We start from the raw sequence: 19,086 nt of genomic DNA, 5'->3' as shown, positions 1-19,086 counted from the left end.
ACTGCTCAGATGAGGGAACAGGGGGTGACTGTTGTTATGGAGAGGTTGGAGGGCTTGAAAACTGTTTAGTTCCAGAGAAACATAAATCCAGTGCAGTTGTGTGAGGCACATGCAAACAGGAAGAGCCAGTCTTTTTGGATAAGTGGGAAGAACTCCTCAAGGTCCAGTTGTAACTCAGGGAAGTTTTCCTTTCCATGGGTTTATTGAGCTTTGCTGTGCTGTGGAAAGGTTTTTTCCTTGGCTGGTAGTCCCTGAGTAGTGTTCTGCACTTGACAAATATCTACTATTTGAATTTTCTGTGTGAAAATGCTGAATATGGTTAAACTCCTTCCTACCCAATGACACCTGAAAGACATGTAACAGTTTAATAGTTTCCTCAAAGTGTCAAAATATAATTCATGTGTTTATTATGGGATGCGTACTTTGAAAATATTTTCTCTTTGTACAGAATAGTTCCCAGACATGATTTATGTTTTAGGAATAGGAAGTATTCCTGTTTCCTAGTCAGAAATTGAGCCTCCCTTCGGTATCTGTGGCATGCAGGGTTCATGGATGTATCAGTGTTTCAGGGAGAGAAAATACTCCAAAAGGCCCCTGGACTGAGATGAAGACGGGGAGATCACTCACCAGCTACTGTCCCTGGCAAAACAGACATGATTTGGAGAAAAAATTAATTTAATTTATGACAGCTCAAATCAGGGTAATGACAAATATAAAACAGATCTTGAAACACCTTCCCCTCCACCCCTCCCTACTTGCTGGGCTCAGCTTCCTCCTGATTTCCCCCCACAGTGGCACACGGCGATGGGGACTGGGGGCCATGGTCAGTCCATCACATGTGGTCATTGGGGCTCCTTCCTCCTCAGTGGATGGACTCCTCACAAACTTGCCCTGATCCAGGGAGGGGAAGAGAATCCTCCATGAACTTCTCCAGCATCAGTCCTTCCCATGGGCTGCAGTTCTTCCCAAACTGCCCCAGCCTGGGTCCCTTCCATAGGGTGAGTCCTTCAGGAACAGATTACTCCAGCATGAGTCTCCTGCAGGATCACAGGACCCTGCTCCAGCACAGGCTCCCTGTGGGGTCACAGCCTCCCTTGGGCATGGCCGTGCTCCAGCATGGGCTCTTCCGCGGGCTGCAGGTGGATCCCTGCTTCCCTGTGGACCTCCATGGGCTGTGGGGACACAGTGCCTCTGTCACCTGGAGCACCTCCTGCCTCTTCTCCTCCCCCACCCTGGGGACCTACAGAGCTTTTTCTCTCACATTTTCCCATTCAGGTACTCCCACCGTTGCTGATGGGCTCGGCCATGGCCAGCATCGAGTCCATGCTGGCATTGTCTCCATCAGACCTGGCAGAACCTCCCAGCAGCTTCTCCCAGCAGCCACCCCCACAGCCATCCCTGCTGCCAAACCATGCCACTCAAACCCAGAGGAAGCATCTGCTGGGAATTATCTGTTTTGATACCATCAGATGAGGAAGGTCCAAGCAGCAGAGGTAGAATTCATCCCTGAGCATGCTCTGCTCCATACTACTGCTTTAGTAATAGAGTAGTTTCAAGTGGGGAGGACTAAAGATGTAGCAGCTATTATTAGCAAGGCTGCCTCTAAGAAGGTGTTTATTTTAGTCTTGCATGACTCATCCTTATTCTTACATAAAAGACAAGACAAAGTGCAGTTCACTGACTTTGGTCACTAATCAAAATACTGGCAAACCCTCAAAGTGCCTGACTTCCCTGTGTCTGTCTTTTGAATCTGTGTCTTGCTGCATGACAAAGGGAAGGAAATAAGTTACGAGAGTTTATTCTTTGTGTGACTAAGTATTATCTAGGAAGCTTTTAACTAATCCAGCTTTTACAGTGAAAGTTCTGCACCTATATAATTCACAGTGAAGGTTTTTTGTTGTTTGCTGCTTCTTGTTGGCTGTCACGGCGTGGGATGAAATCATTGCTTTTGGCCACATTACATCTCCTGCAACCTTCCAGATGGGCTGCAGCTATGTCAAACAAAATTCTTCATTTCTTCTTGATAAATTATGTGATAACCCCAGGGTGAGGCCAAAAAAAAAATAAAATAAAAAGAAAAATAAAGAAGAAATAAATACAGTTACACGCAGTTAACTGAAGGCATTCTTCATTAACCCAAGGTGGGGATGCTGCAGTAGCAGGGAGTGAAAGACTGCCCATGAGCTTTGTAAAGATGTTGTCTTCATTTTCACAAGCATGAAGAGGAAAACCTAAAAGCAGCACATTCTCCAAGGCAAAATGAACGTCACTTTTCCAAGGAAAGCAAAACCAGGAGCCATTGAAGCCACAAATTTAAGCCACAGTTGATAATGAGATAATGCTGATTTAATAATAAAATAATAAAAAGAAAATTCCCAATGGAAGTATTTAAGAGGACTTTGCTAATGTTTTGGTTGGAGTTGTGATTCATTCAGTACTCTAGACTTTTGTAGAAAATTAAAAATTATACTGCATTTCTTTCTCAGAAGGCAAAGCAAGAAGTAAAAACATAAAATACATGACTTAGACCATGCTGGTTTGAAAAGTGAAAGATCACTTTGTCTTTTCCAGGTGGAGGAGACTAACCTTGATTCTTATTACAACCTGCAACCAATCCTTCCTTTCTGTTCTTGGCTTGTAAAATTTATCCATTTCTCTGTCATGCTTGGGCATGTGCCTTCCTGGCTGAAGAAAACAGTCTCTGTCCTAGTTCTGAGTTATACTTTGTTAGTGGTTGAACTTCTCAGTGTTATCAGAAACTTTTTCCATAGTTAAAGGATGAATTTGATCCTAATTCTTGCTCCACCCCTGTTTCCCTGATTATTTAGTTGATCTTATTGAAGTTGGTGGGAAAAATGTGTATTTGTCATATTCCTGCCTGGTAAGGGTGATCTAGAATTTGTGAAGTATCTCAGTGCAGGAAAGCTGAGCCACCCTCAATGGGAATAGACTTTAATGGAACCAAATTAAGGCTCAATGAAACTCTCTTAGAGCTCAGAATTCAGGCAGACAGGAATATATTTCCCATGCATAGCAGGAGTCATGTTATCAAAATAAAATAACGGTTTAGGTGATTGATTTGTAGCTAAGAACATCACAACTGTGCTGTCAGGAAGGAAAACTTCAAGTTATAATCACAAAAGATGCTGTTAGGCCTCCTTTGGGTTCTGAAAGAGAAGTTTCAATTGCTAAGCAACTAACCCCAAGATTCTGCCTCTTCTGGAGCTATTATTAGTTTAATCTTGGTGGAGATAGGTAATGATACTGTTCTAGGATGAAATCTTGATTTAGTTTCTAAAGTTCCAATAAATCTGCTTTATTTTAGTGCAACAGGGACATTTATTTACCTCTGTCCTAAGGTTTGGGTTTATGGGAAGGAACTCAAACTGCTGAAGGATGTCCATGCCCATGGCAGGAGGGCTTGGATTCTAAAGGTCTCTTCCAACCCAAACCATTCTATGGTGTTGGGATTTTATGATAAAATTACTTACTTTGAGCAATGAGGGAAATATATTAGATGGTAACTTGAGAATCTGATGCTTTGAGGAGGCTGCATCCTGTTTTCTAGGTCTTTGATCTCTAACCAAAGTGACAAAATGTCTGTTTTTAGAGTTCTTGCATCCACACAACTTCCTACACATGCCTATGCCATAGATGCTGGAAAACTTTCCAGAGTGTTGCTGCTACTTTCTTCCATATCCTCAATTTCTGAGTACTACTGGGTGAGACACTCTCTTCTTTTCTCTTTGAAAATAACGCTGAACCGGAATGTCCACAGAGATCAGGAATTCCCAAACAAACAGCCGCCAGGCCCGCAGGAATAGCACGGAAAATCAGGAAACCCGAATTTTTTCCCCTGACTTTGGCATACATACCACAGTGAGTTTTACAATGAGTTTTTCCAGTTTGGATGCAGCCAGTTCCTGAATTAAACAATGAGGTTCAGTCTCTCCAGAAGCATTAAACTTCTTTCCTTCTGAGCAAGAACACCAAGAAAGAACTGCCATGCAAACATCAACAAAATGGTTTTAAAGCTTTCTGCTGAGGAAACGCTGAGATTTGAGTCAATTTGTGCTTAAAGGACGATTTTCCTACTCCTTTGTCCTTTTGTTTTATTTTTAAGTAGCCCTTGCCTGTTGTACCAACATTGGCCATTTGATGGAGTCGGTGAAGTCTCTATCAGATTAGAGCTGCTCTTCCCCACTTAGAAATTAGTAAGACTAATTAATGGCATCTTTTTGTCTGCCTGATTGAGTTACTTATTTGTTTTTAAAGTGCCGCCTCAGAACCCCCCAGCTTTTTTGCTGTTCCCATGCCTTTTAGCAGAGTTATTTCTAGTGCCTCTAGTGCACACACCTACATTTTTCTCCATTCCTCTGGACAAAATTGTGCTCCCTCAGTAAGAAATGTGCTCTGGGTGATAAGCATATATTTTATATGTGTGTGAAAGGAACTACGTATTAGCAACAATGACTCTATTAACTGTTTCAGACAGCATATATTTAGGGTGGCTAAAAATAGTTTTAATTTCAGAGACTCTTGGGAGCTTTGGTCGTGGATCAGGGATTCCTTGCGTTCCGCAGGAAGATGCTCTGGAGGCTGACAGTCATGAAGCAACCAAAGCCAGTGGCAGAAGATATTCTGCCTTGGATTTGTGCAATTCCAGCAGTGCTGCCTGTGCAGGATTTGGGGAGCACAGTAGTAGGAGTGAGTAGCACACACCAAGGTTGCTTTTTACATTTCTTAGAGCTGAAGCTTTTATGTTACCTCAGTCAGACTTCAGAATCTAAATCATGTCTTTCATGGCTGTCTTCCTTGTAGTTTGAAAAAACCCCACCTGGAAATCAATAAAAAGCATATTAGGATGCACTGAAATTGTCCCTCTACCATTGCCAGACTTGTCAATGCCAGTAACTGGGACAAAGCTGATTTAGGTCAAGGTATTTGGAGAGAAATCAGATGTGATGCTACTGCAATTTGGGCAGTTAGGGAAAGAGCACAGAGGCTGGAATAAAAAAGAGGATGGCACTCAAGAAGAATCAATCACTACCTTAAAGTCATCTAAAATTTATACATTAGAGCTGTGAGTGTGGCTCCTTCTCTGTCTCCATGTGAGGTAGGAAAGCCATGTGACAACATGGCACTAAAGGAATTGCTCCTATGAAATTAAATAGGTAACCTTCAGCAGGACTACCTGGTGCATGTTTGGCAAAATGCAAAGTTCCTTTTCTCAGAGTTATCTGCAGCATGCAGAATTCACATGGGCTGGGAAATTCAGGTATTCCATGTTCTCTGGGATGTGTGGCTGCTGGCAGGGAGCAATGTGCTGTCACATTGCACAGATGGCGTCAGGCTCCAAAGCAAGGCAGCTGTGCCTATCCACTCCCTGGAAATGGTCCCCAGCCCTTGCTGCTTCCCAAATCCTGCAGTGGGAGTGCCCCTGGAGGTGCTGGCCAAGCAGGATTTAGTAGCCCAGCAGAGAGTCAGTGCTCTGGAGGGGTTGGATGTGGTGGGTGACATTCCATCTGCACTGCTGTCTCTGGCCCTTCACAGGATGAGGATTTAGGATGACGTTTAGGCACATCAGGTGCTCACAGGAGTAATTCCAACACCTTGGGTGGTTTTATCTCCTATGCAGAGGGATGCAGGTTGACCTTGGGAATTTGGGCTCCTCAGTCTCCCTGAACTGTCCATCAGGGGCAGCCGTCATCGTCAGGGTGATCCAAGTCACCCTGACACAGCTTTTGGCAGTTCCAGCTTTATGGAAAATATCTGCTCTTTCTACAGTGCCTCCATGTTTTAAACCTTTGACCTAAGAGCTTGGTTAACATTTAAACTTCATTCTACAACACCCAGATACAAATTTAATTTTAATTATAAGGGGTTTGCATAATATTTGGTGTTTAAATTGAAGTTTCTCTTCCTAAATTTTGGAAGCACATAGCATTTCTGCCCTTCATGAGGGCCGCTACCATCTTGTTCTGTTCGTCTTGAAGAACTAAGTTCCTTTTCTGATCTTTCCTTGTGTGCTTAAGACTTAGTTCACATTCCAAAATATTTAGTGCAGAATCAAACTCAGCAGGGTTTTGCTGTTTGTTAATTTTGGGAGTTGGGTTACAGAGAAAATTAAGGTGGCAGGAGAACAAGTCTGCAAAACTGTGATTTTGGGCATATTTTCTAGTGATTCTAAAATCACTGTTGGTACAAACGAGGCTGCTGCTTTCTGATTGACAATCCTGTCATGTTCTTGTTGCTTGGGCTTCGTTTGTCGTCGTGTTTTGTTTGTGTCCCTCTCTTTTGTGCCTGCACTCAGGTTTGGGCTGTGCTTATCTCCACAAGGCTCTTCTGCTGAGCTGCTATGCTGGCACCAGGTTGTGCAGCTCTTGAGAGTGTTCCTGAAGTGTCAGTGTGTAACAGGACTGATTCACCCCAGCATCACCCAGCTGAAGATGGTGCTGAAAGGAAGAAGGTGCAGGTTTGCCTTCCTTCTGGCAACTGGAAGGCAAGAAGTGTCTCCAAAGGTGTTTCCAAAGCTTTCTTTGGATATAGAATTGGACTGTGGAGCAAATGTCCCCCAAGGAGAGGCTGCAGCACCTCTGGCTGCTGCGGGCACCCTGGGACTGGGAGCAGTGCAGAAGGCAAAGCCTCGTTCCACTGGTTCTGCCTTTTGCTGGCAGGGTGTTCCTTCAGGACTGGTGCTCTCTGTAGCCAAGGTGGAGCCTCTTTAAAGGCCAGGAAATTGCCTCGTGCTCTGTGAGTCACCACATCATCCCAAAATAGATTTTTATTTCCAAACTATTTACAGATAAAATCAAACCTAATGAAAGGTTTGTTGGTGATTCTTATGTGCTATGACAAAGTGCTCTGAGGAATCCGCTATCCTCCTCTGATACTTGTTCACTCTCCAAAATAAATGATTTCTTCTTAACAGAGGAGCTTTTTGCACTTATACTCTTGCTTGAGAAGATAAAAAGTGGTTATTCTGTGTGGAGAGTAGTAAATTAGAACGTTGCTTCTTTGAAGTGGTAACAAAAAGCCTCATTATGGATTAATGAAGTTGCTCTTATAAACAAGTTTGTTTTCTTTAAAAAGAGCTGCAAAAGTTGTCTTTGGTTGCTTTTGTTGAGTTAATGTTGTATAACGTGTTTGTGGCTCGCGTCTGTTTTACATCACAATTGTGCTTATAGATTTAGATATTCTTTTGAGGTTGTTTTAAACTAAACATTTCCATGTTTGTAACTATACTGTGCAATGACTCCATCACTGATACCTCTTTTTGAGGTTTAGCTTCAATTTGGGAAGTCTGGCATAAAACACGCACAAAAGCTGCAGTATGGTTAGTGCAATCAGTAATTTTCTAAATTAAAATAGGACACTCACACATCACCAGCTGACTGATTTCTTCATTCTGATCTAGCACAGAAAACATTTTTTTGTGTGAGTTTGATTATTCTGTATGTGCTTAGACACTCCTCAGGCCCAGACTTCAGTCCTCATTCCCATGGCCTCCAAATTAAACTTCCAAGGGATTCCAAGTTTAAGGCAGCCTCGTTAAAACTAACATGGCTTTGAGAAAGAATTCTCTCCATGTGCTCTAAGATTAGGCTTTCCTGCATAAAGAGGGATGCATGAGCAATACTTTTTTAAAATTTTTTTTTAATATTGTTCTTAGAGCAGATGCATTTTCTGGAAAGTGACTGTATGTGGGAGGAGGAAATATAGATTATCAACACATGATGACAACACTTTCTGTCAATATATCTGTGTACTCTCTGGGAAGGTTTTAAAAGAAGATCATTGAAATGTGCAGAACCAGGCAGTTTATATCCCATGTACAGGGTTTAATTTTAAATTGTGTTGCCTGACTAATGGCTGCTTACCTAACGTAAATTAATATTGGGCTGTATTATTAATGCTCATAAAGAGATCTATATTTTGATCCATATTTTAGAATTCTCTGCCTAATGGCCTTTAGTGTAGGTATGCACAGCTTTAAAAATAGAAGGGCTCAGCCTGCGAGCTTCTACCTCCTGTAAATACTTATCAAGTGGTTCATTCAGAATTTAAATAAAGATCCATTGTCCTCCCAGTGCTTGCATAATAACACTGCAACTCCCCATTTGAAAAAAATACGATATTTTTAGGGTGGAACACAGCCTCCTGTTTTCCTCCAGCCCTGGGTGGGAATTGTTTAACTGGGGTCTGAAGCCCTTCATCCCCCTGGGGGGCAGGGTGTGCAGGTGGGTGCTGTTCCAAGGGCACGCCAGGAATGGGAACAGCTCCCTCTGCTCCCCATTCCTGCCCCACACAGCAGCGCAGGAGGAGGCTGGAGCTGCCTCCAGGGATGGACCTGCCTTGGAAATGCTCTCTGCCCAAAGGGGACCCTGCTCTTTGTGCTGCCCTGGAGCTGTCCCAGGGGAGCTGAGGCAGGCACGGGGCTGCCGAAAGGAGGCTCCTCCAAAACTCATCAGGACAGAGCAGCTCCACCGACTGTGCTGCCCAGAGCTGGCCCAGCACTCAGCTCACAGTGACAGTCTGTGATCCAAAGAAAAATTGCCTTTTTAAGTTCCCGTTATTTCTTTCCCTCTGGCTTCGTGCAGCTTCGCTGGGGGAATGGCAAACTGGGATGTGGGTGACTGGCCAGCAGAGGTGCTTGGAGGGATGGGATTTGTTTTCCCACCGCTTGAATGAGCAGCTTGGGTTGCATTTCCTTTCTTTCCTTTCCTCAGTTTGCTCCCACCTCGGAGCAACCCCCAGAGGAGGAGGATGGCTGTGGATATGCCAGGGGAATGAGGTGGAAGCAGCTCTGGTTGCAGTGGTGAAGCAGTTTAAGATTTTCATGCGTGCTTTAATCTGTGAAGGGCAGATATGCTAGAGATGTTTCTTTACTGTATGGGTGACCTCTAGTTTGCTATTTTTGTTATCCTATTTTTGGTGCTGTCTCTGTACCATAACTTATAGGCTATGAGAACAAATTCAGTACAAGAAGCATGTTCATAAGATGAATAATGTAAAGGTACTCTGTTGCGCTTCAAACTTCATTTTAATTGCACTGAATTTTAAACTAATGCATATTTTTTTGAGCATTGGAATGTGGAAAAAAATTACTTACTGGCTTATCTTTAGTGAGTTTATTTTAAGGAAAAAAAGAGGCAAAACAGATATGCACAGTTCATTGGATTTTTTTCCTGAGAGAAGTTAAAACATGAGAAGCTGCCTCCTCTTGCACCTGGAAGGCATCAGACAAACTCATCTTAAGTGCCACTTAATTGATTGCAGAACACTGCAGTTCAATCAACTGCAATAAAGTTAATTGAACCTCTCCAATGAAATGTGACTTAAACCAAAGGATTCAAAATAGGAACAGGTACTAATTAATGGAGGCCATTATTTTTAATAGGACAGGTCCAAGGAACTGAGTGATGCTTAAATGTTCTGTGTAGTCTCATGAGGATGGGAGCCACTTACTTGCAACAGCTTTCAGGTTAGATATAATATTGCAGAATGCAAAAGTTTAGATGAGAGTGCTGATTTAACATAGTTCTGCCTTTTAAATCATGCCATGAGTAAGAGATGAAAAGCAGCTGCTTTAACCCTGCTGCTTTTTTGGGGCATCATCCTTGATCCCAAACTAGTCCAGTGAGTTTATACTTACTAGAAGAGAGCAGGTGGTGCATTTCCCTTGAGGGAGGTCAGGCACAGGTATGGGGCCAGTCTTAGCTGGGTGGAGCACAGATGAATGTATGACCACCTTCATAGGCTGATTTGATTACAGTTAGACACGTTTAAAAAAAAATTAAAAGGCCTTTGAAGGACTGACATTTGTTATGCTCCATTCAGGTTTTCAACTTTGTTGTATTCTTAAAACATGTGTTTAAACAAGGCAGGATATTACTCCCACATGATATGTTTACAGAATGCTGGGAAAGTAAGGAGAAAATAAAGGCTATTTAGGCTTTTGGTAGTCTGACACAGGAAAAAAAAATATAAACTGGTTACACCTAGGACAGAGATTAGAAAAAATACCAGTTCTTCTCAGAGGTTCGGGGCCTAACAGGAATAGCAGGGACAAGAAATCTGAGAAGTTCCAAGATGGAGCTTGGCTAAATGTAAGAAACAAATTTTGTGATGCAGTTGCCAGGACAACCAAGGAGTCTGGAGTTTGTGATCTGAGATGCCTCTTCCTTGCAGTGCCTCTCTCAGAAATAGATGTTCCTGAGCACAGCTGAAGCTCTGCTGTGACCTGGGGGGATGAAGTGCTGCTGGCTGAGCCCTTCCTCGACAGCTCTGCTGTCTCCAGCAGAGACCACATCCACAGGACAGCAGTTTTGCCACTGCTGAATCAGCCCAGGGAAAAGTCTTTGCTGTCTGGGGCAGCCCTGGAGATTCCAGGTCTCACCAGGCTCCAGCCTGTCCTGCTGCCCTTGCCCAGAGCAAGCAGCAGGCAGTAACATCTCCCTTTGCCACGGGGGCTGCAGCGGAAAAGGCACAACATTCCCCATGTGCAAACAAGGGGAAATGTGGTGACAGGAAGGAATCCTCACCACTGGAATTGTCTCTCCACAGGGTGTTTTCCTTTAGGCGTCTTACATTTTGTTTGTGTGCCCCAATTATTTGAGTTTATGCCAAGAAATTTATACTGTAGCAAGGCGATGAATGATTTTGATGGTTTTCCCTTAATTCATGTGTACTTTTTTTCTGAAAGGCTGTCAAATACTTCCTTATAATATTTCTTCTTCTGGAGAAACCCCATAAATGGCAGAATTCAGGTGAGAAGTTGACTCCTTTGATCACCTAGTCCAATTCCATGCTCACTGCCTTCATCTTTACATCATCCCATGCAGTAAGGCCACCAGGCAGGCAAACCTGTGGGCAAGTGAATTACTGCAAAAACATCATTAATGCAAGATGTCAGCTGGAATTTCCACATCCTTGTATCCCTGCTTCTGTGAAGTTCTTTTCTTCTTTTCCTTTTTAATAGCACCTTTTAGATCAACAGAGTGCATGAAGCCTCCGAAGCATGTTTTACACCAAAGTAGATTAAACAGGATATGGTCAAACACCAGTGGGAACCAGTGATGTTTGTGTGGAATATCAGAATGTAAACTGACTTCCCATTTGTATTAGAAAGTCTTCGGGAATTTTCCAGAGACTGTTCAAGGTCTGTTTCAGAAACTGTTGAAATAAATGAATATTTGGAGCCCAGTGGACTGAAGCCAATTGCTTCTGTCTGTTTAAGCTTCTGTGGTGTGATGGGAATAATTGGGTCTGCAGAGACAAATTCATAAATTAATTTCCATTATGGCACTCATAAATTTACGAATAATATATAACTAATTAATATAAATTTATATATTACATTATTATTACTTTCTATTTTAATCTAAGATACAGGTTAAAATCATGTGCTAGCTTTTTGAGACAGTGACTCTTGATATCATTTGTGGTGAAATGCATTTTGTAAGCACATCAAATTTCATTATACCAAAGCAACTTTTGGTGTTGGCCCTTTTTAACTTGCCTCCTCATTTGGATCTGTGCTCATTTCTGCACTTAGGCTTTTCCTGGGGTGCTCAGGTTGAAATATGCTAGCAAGAGAATTTGTTCAAATTTACTTTCTCAGAAGCCTTTCTGGATTCACTTTGTACCCTTGTGCTGTCCATGAGCCTGTTAAATCCAGCTTTTAGAATTAATTTAGAGGCTAAAATAATAGGATTTTTTGGTACTAAATGTGCTTGTCAGGTACAAATCTGGGACATTTGTGCTGGTTTGTGCTAAATGCTGCTCCAGCCCATCCCAGTATGGCCACAGACACCACAGCCTGTTGCTGGTTTTCAGTGGGTGACTCCTGGGTTGGCACTGGAATTTACTGAGAGTGTAAATAACTTCCCCAGAAGTGTCTGGGTCACTGTGTCTTTCTTCCTCTCACAGTTTAGTCTCCAGATGGGAAACTCTTACTGGCTGCTGACAGGCAGTGCCACGTGCACAAGTCTGTGGTTACTTGAAATGCAGAAGCATCGTTTGAGCCTGCAGAATTACTTGTGGGCTATTTCTTTTTGCTGGTTCAAATTGTGATTGGGTTTGTGTGTGTGAAGTATTTATCAAAAAGGGTGAATTTTAAAAAAATGTGTAGGCAGGGGTTATAAGTGTGTGTAATGGGTTTGTTTCAAGTAGTTCAGTGGATAAGGATGAGCTTCTGAGAAGCTGCTTCTGGGAGGATGTGCATTCCCAACCTCAGCCATTCCACCAATGGGCATTCCAAGCACGATGGTGGAGTTCTGTCTGCTTAATCACTGTTCAAAATGGTTGACTGCCTTTTCCACTGAGGGAATGTTTTGGCAATGGAAGGATTAGGATGATGTATTGAAGAAATCAATATTTTTTTTTTTAATTAATAGAACAAAGTCTGCAAAGGTCACTTTATCTGGTAGTGGTTCTTTGTTGTTTTTTTTTTTTTTCCCTTTTGCACCTTCCTACGGGAAGGCTGCTCTGGTGAATGTGTTCCAGCTCATGCATCTGCCAGCTAACAGTGTGCAGGTTATTCTACTATTGTGTTATATTATATTGAACTGTATTATAATATATTATATTATTTTTCAACCCATTACATAACTGTACATTTGAGAAAAAAAAAGCTTTTATCCAGCCTGTTTAGACTATCTTTAAAGACATTCAGTCTATGAGATCATATTACTTCATAAATTAATTCTCTCAAAGTAATTTCCATCCCACTGCCCAGTAACCAGATGATACTAAAGGATGATTTTCAAACTTACAGAATTCTGAGTCTTTTCCCAAGAGTCCAGAGTGGATAGAGATGAGTTGTTGAAACTGTGGGCTGTCCCAAGGCACAGTTTTCCTTGCTTTTGGATTATTGGATGACCAGATTTCATTGATGTAGCATAGACACAGCCTCCTCACTGTCTGTTTCTACTGTCTATTTTCACTTATTTATGAAGGACATGGCAGAAAAAGCTTGGTGCAGGAAGGTTTTGTGGGATAGTAAAGAAAAGTAAGAACCTCAGGTTTTACAGTGAAGGATCCCAGAAAATATGTGGAAAGATTGGCTTGAGGAAGAGGGAAAGACACAAATTTGTGCCTGCAAAACAACTTTACCCTTTGTTTCCAGAACTTCCTTCCAAACACTTAGCTACTAAAAGAAAAAGTAGTTTTTGAGTGTTTTAAGGAGTGGGATTACATTTAATACCAAGAGCACAGGTTATTATGAAATGAATTCCTATTAAGTTGGAATAGATGTCTGCTTTACTGGTTTACAAACTCCCCCCTGACAGAGCTTGAAGTGGAAGTTGAGAGAGATTTGCCTCAAATTATTTACACCTGGAAAAGTTTTGCTGAATAATATCAAACTAAAACTGTCAGACAAACCTGCTTGAACGCTGGTGTCTCACTGCTTAATGACCCTTCCCGCAGTCATTTGGCCTCTGGATGAAATATTGAAGAAGGGTAAAAGAAACAATGTCACTGAAATCCTTACAGACTATTGACAATTCCCAAGTTATTGCTTTGTAATCATGCCCAGTTTTACTCCCTGAGGTGCTAAAGACTGTGAAGATGAGGTTCTGCTCTGCTGGTTTCATGATTCTTTTGTTCTCCAATATTTCCATCAGACTCCGAGTTAAATAACCTCCAGCTCTCCTATCAATATTTTTATTTTATTTATTTTTGGATAAATCTTTTCAGTCCCAGCTTTTGTAACTGTGCCTTTTCAACAAAGCTGCTATAAACATTTACAGGTTGTGTTTCTGAGGCAGCTTTAAAAAAATGTGTTGTATATATTTGCTCCTGCTCTAAATGTTAAATATCATTGCACAGAACGATGGGAACAGATGGGATGCTGCATAAGCTGTTTATCACATTACACATTTATCACTTTACACTAGTGAAGTGTACATGTGTTTGATTAATATTGACTTTTGATTTATTTGGAGGGCTCTAATTTTTGACATCATTAGGGATTACACTGTAATCCTTACCGGCTTGAAATTTAATTCCAGTAAAAATAGAGTGGATACATTAATAATTCTTAATTACATGATTTTTTTTTTTTTTTTGTTCCTGTGGAAAAAAATTACCTGGTTGATGCTTTAATACTGGAAGGAATTCAGAAGTAAATGGATAATGCTGTTTGCTTCAGTATTTTAGTCAGATTAAATTTAGATGCTGTTGGTCCAGCTAAATAAATATCTCTTGGAATTAAGTACCAGATGCTAAGGAGGTGTAAAAGTAAACCAGCAAGAGTCCTATTTAAATCAATATTCTTTTATACCCTCCACCTACAGAATGAGAGAACTTCATCTTTGCCTGCTCAACAGGTCTGGATGTTCAGCATGTGTTCCACCTGCGTCACAGTACATGGAACCAAAAAAGCATCTCCAAAAGCACCTCGAGCTCAGGCACAGAGCACACAACTCGTCCCGTAGGCTCCAACTGCAGCACTGTACTGAAAAGATGGTTTACCAATGCTTTGGTTCATTAAAATGCATTTTGGCTCAGCTGAAGCCTGAAAAAAGGGAAGGTTTTCCTTTCAGACAATGGATGGAAAAATGATTTTAAATTGGAGTGGGGCGGCTTGTGCTGTTTGTTCTGCTAAACAGCAATAATATTTAATGAGAGATTCTGCTCTAAACTGTAAATCCTTTAGAGTGTGAGATGCCCAGCTTGTCAGAATAAATAGAGGAGGCTAAAAACACTTACTTTGAAAATGACTGTTCATTTTGGAAAGCATTGAGTGATCTCAGTGAAATATTACTGAGTCAGTGGAATTTTGGAGAGAGATCAACTTCCCAGCATGTATCCTGGCAGCAGCTCTTCCTCCATTCCTCAATATCTTTTATGTTCAAATAGCACAGGCAGCACTTCAGTCTTACATGTTGTCATCATTCAAATTTCAAATAACTTTCAATGACTCCTTACAGATTGAATGAATAAATAAATTACTTTTAGCTGTGCTTATTTGCACTTTTTATACCTCTGCTTTCCTCTATGTCTATTAATTGATATTATGGAAAGACATATCCAGCAAAAAGGACGATTTAGCACTAGGAATTACTGAGAGAGCTGAGAGAGTACATATATATATGTATATGTGTGTGTGTATTTATTTATTTATTTATTTTCCCTTTAGCTGAGTGTTGCAGTGCAGTTTGAATTTTAATTGGGATGACCACAGTAGCTTCTCGGGGCTTCATGTATTTAACCCTTCTTTTTCCACGGACACTCTTTGGGCCTGCTATAGCCTGTTGCCTTTGCTTCCAGTATAGCAGATCCTTCCAGAAACTTGCAGAAGGAAAACTCTAGTTGTTGTAAATGAAATATGCAAAGGGCGGGATTTGGTTGAATTTGTTTAGACGTGCATGTCCCAAAGGAATAGCTTTGTTTTCTGGTCAACATGTCAGCTATGCACTGTTCCTCAAATACATATTTTCATTAAAAGGCAGTAACTAGAAATTCTGTTTCCGCTTGTCCCTTCCACATTCTGTTTATAAAAATGATAGAACCAAAATTTTGTGCATTTTGGTCTAAAAGACTCCTTCCTTTCTGTGCAGGTTAATAATGAGAATGTAGTGAAAGTTGGCCACAGGCAGGTGGTGAACATGATTCGACAGGGGGGCAATCACCTCGTGCTGAAGGTTGTCACAGTAACCAGGAATCTTGACCCAGATGACACAGCAAGGAAGAAAGGTACATTTTTCCCTCTTCCTAATGGAATCTTCTGCCCTTCCTTCACAGAAAACCAAGTATGAGCATGAAATAGCTGTTTTCTAAATTCTGATTTATTAGACTTTGCTTCTAAAATGTGAAACGCCCTGTTCTTGTTAATTTTGAGTGATTTCATTCTGTTGGGTTAGACATTAACATGTGGCCAAAAGAGCAATATTCTCTTATCGTGCTTGGTGTTAAAGTTCATTTTTGGGGGCTTTTCAGCTGTGTATGTTTGAGGATCTTGTAGTAAGATTTCTTGCAGTAGTACGAGAGGAAAAACACTAAGAACAGATGATCTTTTATTAATTTCAAATGTACTTGAGATGGGGTAGTTCAGCAGTGTGTTTCTCACCCACTCATTCAAAAATGCCACCACGAAAACTTCACCCCCCAGAAAAAAAAGGAATTTAGGAATTTACACTGTTTTCTTCACCTTAGATGCTCCTGAGTTTGGTTTCCCAGCAATGCTCCTATAGTTCCTATTCCTCCCACAGCCCATGAGTTCTCATTCACACACCTGACTGGCACTCCAGGACTCCCTCCTGCTCCATGAAACTAAAACTTTCTGTCTATGCTGGAAGTGTTTTCACCTCCACTGCTTATTAAAAATTATAATTTTTTTTTTTTTTTAAAGAGAGTGAAAAGAGTGAGACCAGCCTGGGATGGAGGGGAAAGGCTGTATTAAACTAAATCGTGTCCCAGCATGGTCCTGCGTTATTATTGGCTTGATGGAATTACTGTTCACACATTTTAAACAAACTTTTTTGCATTTTGGTATGTATCATATTGACCTTAATTGTAGTGGCAGGACAAGGGGCAATGCTTTAAACTGAAAGGCAACAGGTTTAGACTAAATATTAGGGGGAAAGTCATCCCTGTGAGGATTCTGAGGCCCTGTCACAGGTAGTACAGAGAAGATGTGTCTGTCCCATCCCTGGAAGTGTCCAGGGCCAGGATGGACGGGGCTTGGAGCAACCTGGAATAGTGGAAGGTGTCCTTGCCTGTGGCAGGGGGCTTGGAATGAGATGATCTTTTCTGATCCCCAGAAATATTTGTTGTCAGGATACTAAAGCGCAGGTTGTAGTTTCTGTGCTAGTTTAAATTGCCTTGATATTTTAAGAACTTATATCTTCTGAGGATCACCTGTTTCCCTTATAGTCACCATAACAATTCAGATACATTTTGAATGTTCTTTCCTGCATTTCTCAGGTTGAACAGTTTCTCCAAAGATCAAATTAATCTGCCAGAGATTGCCTGGTGCCCAGGAGTTAATGGTTAACTGGTGCCCACCAGTTAATGGTGCCCATTAACCCAGCATAGTTCTCAGAAGGGGCACCACTGCTGCAAGGTCCTTTCTCTAGAAAGCCCTTTCCCTGCTGGGAAACACAAGTGCACAGTTATTTAGCTTTAAACGTTTCTATGTATCCTGTTACATAAAAGCTTGCGGATGTGTCAACCAACCTACGCTAGAGCCAGAAACAGTGGAGAAATTCAGTCCATGAAAAGCATCTCAGGGCTTTTTTCCTCCGCATGTAGGTATTTATTCTCTCCTTATTTCATGGAGCTGATTCTTTTAAATGGATATGGAATTGTGGCTGTGAGCATAGGGCTTCCAGAGGGTGTGATTTGGCTGACACCTGTGTGTTTTTCTGTCCCATGCACAGCCCCACCACCTCCTAAGCGAGCTCCAACCACTGCACTGACCCTGCGGTCTAAGTCCATGACCTCAGAGCTTGAAGAGCTTGGTAAGAAAGCGTTTTTTGGCAAGCATGCTGGCTTGGTGGAGATGTAAATATCTATCTATATGTCTCTATGTGAAATTGATGAAGGGAGCTGCACTTTGTACAGTGTCTAGAGCAGAGGAGGTTTTAAGAATGCTGCATCTTTGGAGAGTTCAAAATGTGCATGACTCGCATGAATTATTTTTGTGGAGATTTGTGCCTTTACTGCTACGCAAGGGAATGTTGATACATTTTATGCATCATCAAAGTTTGGCACATCTACCAAAAAAAAAAAAAAAAGAAAAGAAAAAAAGAAAGAAAAAAAAGAGAAAAGAATGCTGTATCATGTTTTGTTAGCTTTGCTTTCTAAATTTTCCGTTCATCTAATATTGTTTTATTTTAAATTTCTGTGGCCTCTCATTAGTGGATAAAGGTAAGCTGCCAGAAGCTGTTGTTAAAAGCTGACAGTGTTAAAGCAGCTTCAACTTCAACTTGTTTCATTTGATATGAAGAAGTGCATATTATGATATCACTTTGACTTCTGTGCATGATATAAACGTAATTCCTCTCACTATTGGTAATAAAAAATATTGAGCATTCAGTCTTTTATTTGCTAATTTTGAGAAATATGGTTGTAGATTCCTTTGCTTGATCATCCACATTCTAGATACGCATAATTCTTCAGGAATTTTTATTCATTTTCTAGAAATGAGGAAGGTAATTGTTCTTCTCTACCTGGTTTTAATCTGTTAGGTTATTAAAAGATAGAATTTCTGCAGCTAGACTCAAGAAAATAAGAATAAATCATATATATAAAGAGAAAAGCCCAGTGCATATTTCTGTGTGGCTATAACAGTAAAACAGTGTGCTTAGGAAGTGAGAAACGGGTATAAAACCAAACCACATCCCTCACTGCAGAGCAATAGATGATAATAATCCACACGATAAAACCATTTTTTCCCATGTCATTCTACAGTGATTTAAATACTTAATTTTTTAATCTTGGGTTTTTCCTGACATGGACTCATCTGAAGGCCAAATGGAATAAATCATAGCCTTGTGGCCCCTTTTTTTCCCCTGTAAATTAGTGTTTTCTGGGACAGGTGGACCCCATCCATCCTTTAGTGAGTCAAGTCACGTAACTCCAGTGGGAAGTCTCCCAGCAAAGTGGTGCTGAAGTGGGTAGTGTCTTCTCTATGGTCTAACAACTAAATGAAGACCAAAAAACCCACCCCAGTCTGATTATTTTGCTCCAGCAGGTCTCAGAACATTTGGTTTTTATGTACAAGGAAGTTTAGGAGCTTAGTTCAAGGTATCAACAGCTTGTGAATGCTCCATCAGTTTTCTTCAAGGATTAAAACATAAAATATTATTTCTGGAGAACACCTTGTGGGTCTGGGTGTTTTACACTTGCTTTTCTTTCATGGAGTGCTGAGAGCTTGTAAAACTTTGCTGGTTTATCAACCACCTTTCCCAGAGGGCAGCAATACTTAGGCACCATTTTTGCCCCTTTGTTATCCTCTTCTGCCAATTGCTTTCAAGATGAGGATATTCTTCTATTTCTCTGACTTTCCGGTCTTCCACAGGAGACACTGGCCTTAAAGCAGAAACAGCACATTCCTAGGGGAGAATAGCTTGTTAA

General features: G+C 41.2%; 1 protein-coding gene across 2 annotated transcripts in view; it reads left to right on the top strand.

Annotated features, from left to right (window-relative positions):
* SHANK2 (SH3 and multiple ankyrin repeat domains 2) overlaps positions 1–19,086 on the top strand; it is a 241,380-nt gene that overhangs the window by 190,384 nt on the left and 31,910 nt on the right. For both annotated transcript variants that reach the window (XM_062494312.1, XM_062494313.1), the window contains 3 exons: positions 15,567–15,702; positions 17,388–17,468; positions 17,869–17,877. In XM_062494312.1, coding sequence (XP_062350296.1) covers positions 15,567–15,702; positions 17,388–17,468; positions 17,869–17,877 — 226 coding nt within the window. The remainder of the gene's footprint in view (positions 1–15,566; positions 15,703–17,387; positions 17,469–17,868; positions 17,878–19,086) is intronic.

The sequence above is a fragment of the Cinclus cinclus genome, chromosome 6, assembly GCF_963662255.1.
Source record: "Cinclus cinclus chromosome 6, bCinCin1.1, whole genome shotgun sequence".
NCBI classification, from domain to species: Eukaryota; Metazoa; Chordata; class Aves; order Passeriformes; family Cinclidae; genus Cinclus; species Cinclus cinclus.
The sequence above is the reverse complement of the archived record's forward strand: the minus strand, read 5'-3'. Positions and strand labels throughout refer to the sequence as shown.